This window comes from Asparagus officinalis, chromosome 6 (genome assembly GCF_001876935.1).
Source record: "Asparagus officinalis chromosome 6, Aspof.V1, whole genome shotgun sequence".
NCBI lineage: Eukaryota > Viridiplantae > Streptophyta > Magnoliopsida > Asparagales > Asparagaceae > Asparagus > Asparagus officinalis.
Window position 1 is genome coordinate 927,628 of NC_033799.1, and position 11,518 is coordinate 939,145.

The 11,518-nt window shown below is 40.6% G+C and overlaps 1 protein-coding gene across 1 annotated transcript in view; it reads left to right on the forward strand.

Moving 5' to 3' along the window:
- LOC109844661 (chloride conductance regulatory protein ICln-like) overlaps positions 7,880 to 11,518 on the forward strand; it is a 7,230-nt gene continuing 3,591 nt past the window's right edge. Inside the window, exon 1 of the mRNA XM_020413774.1 lies at positions 7,880 to 7,959. Coding sequence (XP_020269363.1) covers positions 7,880 to 7,959 — 80 coding nt within the window. The remainder of the gene's footprint in view (positions 7,960 to 11,518) is intronic.

The window sequence follows — 11,518 nt, forward strand, 5'->3', positions numbered from 1 at the left end:
ATCTGGAAGAAGAGGACACAAATGCGAATGAGACGCATAATGCCAATAATCCTCCCGTCAATGCAGGGGGTGGTAATGAGAATGCTAGCGAAAACACAGGTGAAAACTTGAAGATCAAGAACCTCGAGAGCAAAATCAATACATTGATTTCCGCTCAAGAGATGAAGAAAACATGCATTCCCTGTCCATACCCCAGAGCGTGGGAATCGATCCCATATCCGGCGAAGTTCAACCTAATTAACTTCACGCCGTTTAATGGGATGGGTTCACCCACTCAGCATTTGATTTATTTTAAATCGCACCTGGGGGTTATCTCTGGTAATGAGCCTCTGATGGTACGGTCCTTCGTTGGCACTCTTCGCGGAGCCGCCTTCGATTGGTATCACCGCCTCAAGTCAGGAAGCGTGAACAGCTAGGACGACATGGAGACAAAGTTCCTCGCCAACTTCTTCGACGACGACACAGAGATATCCATCGGGTCATTGCTTGACGAGAAGCAGAAAGACGGGGAATTGGTTAACACCTTCGTCAAAAGGTTCCGGAACAAGGCGATGAACTGTCGGGACCCGATTACCGAGGAATTCATTCTCCAGACTTGCCACAACAACCTCACGCTGGACGTGTTGGAAGCAATGGGGACGGCACCATCCAAGACATGGAAGGATCTGAAGGTCCGAGGAGAGCAAGCCGAGCGATTCCTCAGAAGGAAGAAGGCGGAAAGAGGCCAACCGGCGACGAATGCTCCATAGCAAAATTTCGTCCCACGAGGGAAAGGTAAGGCACATGCTAATGCAGTTGATGCTAATCAAACTTTCCAATTGCAACCTCAGCAACAGCAGCAGCAACAAGCATCATAACAACCTCGGGGACAATGGCAACAACGGCCTCAGAAGCAGAAATCTTTAGAGCCAAGATTCCCCAAGGTGTACTCCTTCAAAGATGACGAAGTTCCCGGCATCTTTAAGTACCTGTTGGAAAATAACAAAATTCAGCTGCCGGCAATCGTGGATCAAGAAGGGGCTAGCAAAGTGACGGATCCGAAGTATTGCGCATACCATAGAGCGGTCCATCACCCTACCAAGTCGTGCTACCACCTCAAGGACAAGATCCAGGCGCTAATTGATGTAGGCGTCATAACCCCGAAGCCGTCCAAGAATGTCGGAGCAAATGCGGTGTCAATCAGCTTTGGATCGGTGCCCACAACATGGTTCAAACCAGAGCGCATCACCAAAGTAGGGATGAAGACAGTGAACGATGACCCACATGGACAGCGCCAAAAAGGACTTGTGCCACACACAGCCCCAAACGGCGAAATCCTCTGGGTTCATCCCGATCTAATTGAAGACGAACAGTGGGCGACTTCCTCGAAAAGAAAGGGCAAAGGCAAGTCCTACCACCTAGTGAGCAGGGGGTGAATAAACGGGGACCAGCCAAAACTCTCACAGAGCTGGGGGTGATTACGGTTCCTAAACCGATTGAAGATGCTCGACGACAGCCGGCAGATAAACAAAAAACCCAGGAAATACAGAATCCAAAGCAGTCTCGTTTCAGTTGTCCGATTGGAAGGGATAAACCGGAGAGTTCGAAAACTCCGCGCGTCTTCGATATTATGGCTCAATTAGCCAATATTCCAGCGCGGATAACGTTGTATGAGTTGCTGCGGTTGTCTAAGGAGACTAGGGAAGCCTTACGAGAAGCCTTGGCTGATTCTGAAGTATTCTTCACTCGGATCAAGCCGATACCGGAAGAGCCAGAACCGTCAGTTCAACAATGCAATATAGCGGCCAAAAACCTTCCCTGTATCACCTTCACCAAAGAGGATATGCAGACGAAGAATTCGAACCATGATCGGCCCCTATATTTCATCGGATACATTGGCTCCAGCGAAGTCAACCGGATCCAAGTGGATCCGGGTTCCGCTGTGAGCATTATGCTGCTTCGCCTTATGCATAGCCTTGGTATTCCAGTCAGCAAATTGGCGTCTACAGGCACGGTCATTTACGGATTCAACACTAGCGGGTCAAGGCCTTTGGGAAAGATCCGGATAAAGTGCCAAATGGGTGATCTGAAGACGGAGGTCACGTGTTACGTGATTGATGCTGAGACATCATATAACTTACTACTGGGTCGGCCTTGGATCCATAGTAATGTTATAGTTCCCTCCACCCTACATCAGTGTCTGAAATATGTCGACACTGGTGGAAGGGTCAGGACGGTGGTCGCGGATAAACAACCATTTAAAGGGTTTGAGAATTATTTCACTGATTCTCTCCTCTATGGTAACGAATCCGACACGGAACCATCGGTCCAGGGCACGGACAGCGGAGAAGAAGCTGATTCCGAAGCCGGATTCGATTACAATGGTGGTTTTGTTTTAAATGACATTGTACCCTTTGTAATCAATCTTGACGATGAACAATCGTCAGAGGTAAGTTATAACTGGCAACTTGCCGATATTGAAATAAAAGATGATTTAGAGTACTCGTTGTCTCTTGATGATGCGACAAAAGGACTACACGATAATCCTGATTTACATATGCCGCTCCGATCATCTTATGTAACAAAGAAACGCCTCCAGCATTCCTTCGGAACAACCCTGGTCGTGCCTGCCAAAACAGGAGTCGAAAAAGAGGTGATTTATGGTAAAGGAGAGAATTTTCCATTACCAGATCATTTCCTAAGAGAAGACGAAGAGGAAGATAAACCTGGTCGACATTTATCTAAGTAAAGTCCTGAAGCGCGCAAGCTCATGGAAAAACAGGGATATGATTTCACACTCGGAGAAGGCTTGTACTTTGATCGAGGTTCCCGTATCCCAGCTAAAGCAGCATATGTGCCAAAAGGGAAACCGGATGATTATTACCGTCACAAAAGAGGCTTAGGCTATGTTTTCTCGTCTGATGATGAATGTGGTTGGCAAATTATCGATCAAATTGCTAACAAAACTAAGAACGGATACTCTTCTGATTCTTCAGCTGGGGATTCCGACGCAAGTTTGGGGGAGGTGTTCAAGAAACTGATGTCGCATATGACTACGGTCAATCTTGTGACGATAGAAGACGACGATCAAATGCCAACGTAGGAAGATCCATGGGTTCATCACCTAAACATGCAGTACGGCGATAGGTTCGAACAAAGAGAACCACCCACTGAAGATAAAATAGTCCAAGTTAACATGGGTGACGAGGCCAACCCAAAGCCTATATTCATCAGTGACAGCCTTCCCCCAAATGAGAAGGAGGAGTTAATTGCTCTCATCAGGGAGTATATTGACGTCTTCGCTTGGAACTATGAAGACATGCCAGGGCTCGACCCCAATGTAGCAATGCACCGCCTCGATATCAAGTCGGACGCCAAACCTGAAAAACAACAGCAAAGACGGGTTCGTCCGCAGATTATGGAAGCCATTGAGGCAGAGGTTAAGAAATTGATCGAATCAGGATTTATCCGAGAGGAGCAACATCCAGATTGGTTAGCCAATATCGTTCCAGTCATGAAGAAGAACGGTAAAATCAGGATTTGCATCGACTTCAGGGACCTGAATACGGCATGTCCAAAAGACGACTTTCCTCTCCCAATCACGGATGTCATTATCGACAATACATGCGGATTTGAGAGAATGTCTTTTATGGATGGTTTCTCAGGATATAACCAAATCAAAATGCACCCAGATGATGAGAAGCATACAGCGTTCAGAACGCCTCTTGGTGTCTTTTGCTACACGGTGATGCCCTTCGGTCTAAAGAACGCAGGCGCCACGTACCAGCGAGCAATGACTAAGATTTTCTAAGAACATCTCAGGAAAATAGTCGAGTGCTACTTCCCATTTTTGCACAGCCTCATGGGTGTTGGAATTTGACAGAAACAACACACCTCTTCTTGTGACTGAGATATCTCTGATGTTCTCATCTCACTCTCTCAAACTCCGAGTGCAGGGAAGATAGAACATACATTTAAATTTAGCTTGTCCATGGGCACATTATATATTGCATAAGGAACAAGAAACTAGCCGTTGTAATGAAGCTGTTAGCACAGTATGATGGACAGTTAGCCGTTAGAACAGTGAATGAGATGTTGGACATTTGGCCAATTTAAAATCAATATCTTTTTGAAAAATCTAAGATGAACAAGCACAAATCCGTTAACATCTTTCAGCCTTGCTTTTAGATATTGCTAGCATGAACAAAATGATTAGTCGATCATTATCACAGATTACAAAAGTCCACCACTATATACTTAACCACTTAAAAACAACCTTTGCTGTCTCATACAAAAGTATTGTTGTAAGAAACAGAAACACACTAGTCACCAGATGGGCTCGTTACAGGTTGCTCGATTGTGACCATCAACTTTGCACCGAGAACATTTGACTGGACGTTTGTAAATGGTTCTGTTGTTTATGCGTCTTGTTTTATTTCTTCCCCTCCTCTTAGTGGTAATTGGTGGCAAAATCTGTATTTCATCCCTGGACACACTCCGCTTCTCATAATCTGGGATGGGATATAATATTTCGTCGTAGCTCTTCTTAAACGCTTCTACGGACATGAACCAATCACAATATTGATATACGTCTCTTTTCATATAAATAATGACTGCACAAGCATGCACACAAGGAATACGGGTTACGTCCCAAGACCGGCAAGTGCACGTCCTCTTCTCCAAATCAACGTGAGTAGTTCTATGTGACTGCACTTCGAATATATCATCTCTAGATTGTTTAACCTCTAAAGTACGTCCTCTTTCCATATTTTCTCTAACAATCTTCTCAGCTTTAGGGCACAGATAGCTTGTCCACTTATCAGCCATTATCCGTCTATTGTTCAGGCGACTCATAATTTGTTTTCGGATATGCTCTATCATTTGCAGGATACGTAACAATCGAGCTGTTAAAGGATTCTGCAACATTAGAGGTTACATGACCATATCTGCAAAGCACAAAATAATTAATAGTATGATGGGCATCCAATATGTAATAAAATTAACACGTAACAACAAAACTTAACCTTTACTGCTCAAAGTTAACATAAAAACATCAGTGTTAACATATATTGCTGAAAGTTAACATATATCAGACAAAGTTAACCTATAGAAAGAAAAATTCACATATATGTAGAATAGTTAACATCAACTGCAAAACGTCATAATCTAAGATGAATGCATTACCTGATGCCAGGGAAGAATGCATTCGCCCATTTCTCTGGCGAATAACAGAGTACAATCTCATATGCGACTGGAGCCATCTCATAAATTTCCTTCATGTAGTCGTTCCATTCCGCTATAGTGTATTTATAGCAAGCAGATTGGAGCAAACTCCCCAAAACTTGTGTGTCCTTTGCTTTCAATCCCAAATCCTTTAGCTTTGTTCTAAAATTTTCAACTAGGTGCAGAACGCATCGTGAGTGGATTGCTTCAGGGAAATATTCTCTCACGGCTTCTCGAATCCCCTTGTCGGCATCAGAAATAATTACCAATTGGTGGGGAGGATTGTACGGGTCTAACCTTTCATACAGTATGGACCACAAGCCTTGAAGGAACCATCTCCAATTATCAACATTTTCCTGATCACATATACAATACGCAAACCGGAAATATCCCTTGGTCTCCGTCGTATGCTATGGCGCTCAGGAGCATGCCTTTGTATCTGTCTTTCAAAAAGGTCCCATCCAAAAATAATAGGGGTCTACACCCATTTAAGAAACCAACGATGCAAGCGGCATAACATATAAACAGTCTTTTGAACCTTCCTTCATTCTGGTCAATGCATATGTAGCTTCCTGGATTCGTTTCCTTCACCTTTTGCTCATACCTGTACAACAATGTAGCTTCTGCTCAAGCATATATAATACATTGGAACATTAGGATAATATATTAACATAAAAGCTCACAAGTTTTCATAAAACATAACATTCCACAATGACAGTTGGAACATATCAATGAAAACTAACATGAAACATCTAAGGATAAGATATTGCATGATAAATCAACATAATACATTGGAACATTAGGATAATATATTAACATAAAAGCTCACAAGTTTTCATAAAACATAACATTCCACAATGACAGTTGGAACATATCAATGAAAACTAACATGAAACATCTAAGGATAAGATATTGCATGATAAATCAACAACTAACAATTGTACTATAAGCGGCTATGATAAAAATTTGTACACTTAATAAAATAACTGTAAATTTTACCATCTTAATTGATCATAAGCCTAATAACTATCACCATACATATCCTCCTGCGCTCTTTCTTTGCCCCACCATATCTTATTGTATTCAAGTCTCAATCCATATCGAGTGCGGAACTCCTTTTGCACATCAATTGGTCGGATTTCAGGTCGCGCCTTTAATACCGGTCGTAATTGGGCTGCTATGAATTTACGAGATGCCCGTGATTGCCCTGACAAGTTAGCATGTTGTCCACAACCGTGTTCATTCACAAACCTTTTGATTTCAATTCTTTTACCATACTTAACAGGAGATGCAAAGAGCATCCAAGGGCATCCATATGTCTCCTTATATCGACAACATACTCGGATACGTTTGGGTTCATTCTTTACAAATTCATAGTCAAATTTTTTCGCCATGGAATAGTACTGCAAAGCTAGTCTCAATTCGTTTACAGTCTCAAATTGTTGCCCCTTTTCAGTTAATGCTGTGTGCCACCATTGAGGAATGCTGGAAGTGTTGTTGAGAATATCATCAGCTCTCATTACAATCTCACCAGCCGGGAAATCATTTTGGATTCTCTCTGAATTGGATGCATTTCCTTGAGGAGGAGGACTATATTCTGCATTCAAAGAGGCATCACTACTGCACAAATTAATCAACCAGTGAGATATCATGGACAATATGTTATATTATCTTCTGATAATTTAAGTTAACAGTAGTAGGACCAAAGGTAACATAGTACAACAAAAGTTAACTAACTGGGTGTAAAATTAACCATTTTCCGTAAACCTTAACATAGTACAACAAAAGTTGACTAACTGGGTGTAAAATTAACCATGTTCCCACGACAATTAACATGTTCATGTAAAGGTTAACATATCTCTTGGAAAATTAACCTGTAAGATGAAGAGTTAACATCTAACCATCAGAGATGACAACTATTTTTTCCCAAGTTAGCATCGAAACCTGAAATCACAATTGGCTTATCATCACACATAGACCTGTTCCTGACAGAGTTCATTGTTTACTTACAAATCATTAATAACTTACATTGAGGGATTTGATGCCCATAAGGGATGGTTGAAAGTTGAAGAAAAAAATAACAATGTTTACATCACACAAAACCCAATGTTATAAAGAGTTCATTAATTACTTACATTTCCCTAATCTGATTTTTCCTTGAAGTGGAACACTCTACATTAACAGCAGCTTGCATGTGAATCTCCGTACAACCAATATTTCGATTGTGCTCCAACATGCACTTCAAATCATCATCGTTGTCAACTGAAAAACTGAGGTTGGGGTGCCTCTCAGATTTAAATATAAAGGATAAAGCTTCTTTAGGTACTTTCAATCTTTCAGACACATCAAATTGGAGTTCATCAAAGCTTGTTGTCGAACTTAGCTTCACGAATATGGCATTCTCGCCTAAAGACACCATGCAAATCAAGTCATTGGCGGCCATTAGGGGTGGTTGAAAGTTATGAGGACAGTAATGAAGGCAATTATGAGGAGTTGAGGAGTAATTGAGGGGATTTTAGGTGCAAAAGGGCTGTAGACAGTTAAAAAAAACCCTAATTTTATTAATGAGAGAGTGAGAGATAAAACTAACCAATTTATAACAAAGGATGATGAAGCAGACAGTAATGGCGGGAGCCCGCGCTTTTTCCCCCCGCTTTCCCCCGTCACTTCGTCATAAATGCGTTGGGAGAGATCACCGAACAAGAGAACCCATTCAGCCGGTTTTCTCAGTGAGAGAGATGAGGGCATTTTCGGCAGGTAGCAACAAAATACACCCACTAGATGTATACGTATGGGCTTTTGGGTCTGGCCCACAATTTTTGCAATTTTTTAGGGCTGAAGGCTAAGGCAGATAATTGGGGGGGCTGGGCCACATCCGATTTTTGGTTTTGGGGCCTTGAAACATTTTTCCCAAAAAAAAATCTACAAACAAAGTAATAAATTAATCACATGTTAGTAATTAACTAGGTACTGAATGAATTTCGATAGTTCAGAAAATAAGCAGGGGCGGCGTTTAATAGTTTAAGAGGAGGCAAGGTGAGACCAATTGCAAGAGTAATAATATAGAGGTCACGAGACGATAAGCGACAAATAAATATGATTAGTTTAGGGACAAGTAATTAATTAAGCTGGTGAAAGCATATATAGAAGAAGATCTGGCCAATTAATGTAGGCGAACATCGCGTCGCAAGGAGTCCGCGGTCACGGGCAAACGGACAACCACCGAGCGCCCGCCCGCCTTCCGCCGCGCACTCACATCAACAGTAATCAAGAAGCCGCACGCCGGTCCACCGACAACCCGACAGCTAGCGGCCGGACGCCAATATTGTGTCCCCACCCTCGCACCTCCTCTGCTCGATCTCACGCGCGTCGCGTGTGCGCCGTGGGGAGGTTTAAGATTCGGATGGCTTGCCTGAGGGCGGTGGGCCGAGCGAGGGAAGAGAAAGAGTAGATGCGAAGAGGAGACATCAGGACTCGGCGTGGAGGCGGCGGAGGCGGAGCAGGAGGTGGGGACGGCGTGGCGGGCGTGGCGAGGGCCGGGTTCACATGCATGCGAGCCGATGAAGGCGGTATATAGGGTGGAAAGAGGGAGGTCACGTCGTTATGCGTCGAGGGCGGTTGTGTGGATGCTAGGGGCCGACGGTGGTGGGTGGTGCGTGGTGGGATAAATTGGAATCTGTAGGTGGTGTCTTTCTCCGTCCATTCCCGGCTTTTGATGAGAGTAGTGGGAATTGGTAAGGCTCAATTGTACTTATTTTAATCCTTGTGATCAGTTTTAGTGTTTGGGAATAACAATGATTTTAACTATTTTCTTTATAATTAGAAGAGTTAACTCTTAATCCTTCTAAATAGGAGTATTAATAAACCCCTCATTTTGAGGGGTTAACTCATTTTAATCCCTCTATAGGGGTTAGCTTAACCCTTCTATATTTTTTATGTTTGACAAATTATAGAGGGTTAACTCACTTTAACCCTAGCATAGATTTTTTGTATTTGGCAGGTTAAGAAGAGACTTAACCCCTCACTTAACCCTTTGCCAAACGGTACCATAAAGAATGCTTTTCTTAATAATCTATGGAATTGAACCCAAGGCCAGGGGAGCCATATAAGAACCTCTCAACTGTCTGATCACCCATTATGGTATATAATCTAGATTTTTTTTTTATTAAATTTGCATTTTAATACACTCAACTATGTAGATGTGAGCATTTCCTTTTCACAATTTTTATTTCACAGTTACATGCTAAATATACTAGTCTCTCCTATACTGTTTTTACACTATTAAGTGAGAAGGTGTGAGCTTCCCCTTGATGAGTCATCGGCTTTCAGAAAATATAAAGAGATTTGAACCCCCCACCCCAGTCGCTTTTCTCTATGTTGGTGTACGTAGAATATATAGCAGTAGTAATATAGTTATCACTATTCTAATAGAATGTTTTAACGATCTTAATATTTTTATAAAATTTATTAAAATCATATTTTAAAATAGAATTAGGACAAATCTAAATATTTTAAGTATGTTGAAATTAGTCTGTCTAGCTTGTTAGCACCAAGTTGGAAAACGAACATGCTTTCAGAACACTTAAACGTTTGGAGAACTAATTTTAAAATATAAAGATTTGGATAACTAATTCCAAAACGCTTAAAGATTTGGAGGGACCAATTTCAATATATGAAAGATCTATTATCCAAAAAAAACCATTTTGACTTCAGGTATTGGAGGCAGTTTTTGACCCTTAGGCCTTAAGTCTCAGCTTTCTTTAACTTTGCTGCCCCAAAGGACAAAGTTTCAATATCATTTTACTTTAATACCTTTACTGTTGTCATTATTCTTGTTCTTCCCTTTTTATTCAAATCTGTCATATACTATACTATGTGACACGTTTAGATAATACCCTGCTGATGACGAAAAGTAAATCTCATGTACCTCATTTTTTTTTTTCTCCTCAATTTTTCTAGATAAAGTTCTCACCAAAGTCCTAATACAAATAGAAGGAAGAAATGAGATATTTATTTATCATGAAATATCTTATACTTTCACTCACTTTGCACTTATGTACCCTCATTTGTTTTCTTAGAATTTACTTATCCAAATTGTTTAAAGTTGGCATATTAGTACCCTTGTGAAAATTTTCAACCTGACTATTCTCATATAATACTTAGAATCAATTAGCATATGAATGTCATATTGGATTCGGGTGAATTTTTTCAGGTTCGCATAAAAAAGGGTACTAATGTATCAATTTTAAAAATGCTAGAAAACAAGTGAGGGTACATAAGTGTAACATGGGAGAAACTATAAGGTTGCTATTTAGCCGTATTTAAATAGCCCAAAATTTACAACATTTTTCAAACTTTTGTACCCCAATATTGCGTTTTCCCCCTTAAAAAGGTACAACAAAATTTAACTATGACACCCGATTAATTGATATAATCGGAAACTACTTTTCCTACTTTTATAGCTTAGCTTGCTCATCATGAGAACGTAATCCTCCAATCTATCTGCTACTAGAAACAGTTTCTTTTATCTGAAATCTTTTCATAATAAGGCTTCTCCCTTGATTTTATGACGTTTATGTAATCTCAAGGTGGCCAAAATTTCTCTTTGCAGTGTTATTTGATTAATCGATTTCAAACTTGTAGGTTCTTTACTTTGCAGCCTCCTCCTTATGTATCAATCTATGAGGATATCAACGAGACATTTTATTGAATATTTCTTTTGCTTATACTTGTATCGTTGTGTTTTCTCTTTTGAATGTGTCCTTTGGCTTTTATTCCCCCCCCCCCCCCCCCCCTTTTCTTTTCGTATTTCTGAAGATACGCCGTTAATAGTTAGCAGAAGCAATCCATTCCAAGTTCAGTAGCAAAAGATGAAATGAAACTCTAAATTTTTTTTTGTATAATGCTTCATTCTATTACGAGAAAACTTGTAAGCTTTCTAGTTCTTTTAAGTATGTTAAAATTAGTCCTTCTATTGAGGATAGGTTGAAATTTTTAGGGGACTTGATTCAAAACACTTAAACGTACGTGTTTAGAAGACTAATTTCAAAATATGAAGATTTAGGGGACTAATTTCAAAATAAAAAGGTTTTAGGGGCCTAATACAACAACAAGTACAAAGCTTTTATCCTAAATGTTTGAGGTCGGCTACATGAATCATATTCTTCTATTTCATTCTGTTTATTGGACTTTAAAAAAACCCTTTTCTCTTTAGTTATAGCATTTTTTGGCAGTTTTGTTCCTTAAAAGTCTTAGCCTCTTTTTTAATTTTGATGCCCCAATGAACAAAAATTCAATATCATTTTACTTTAATACC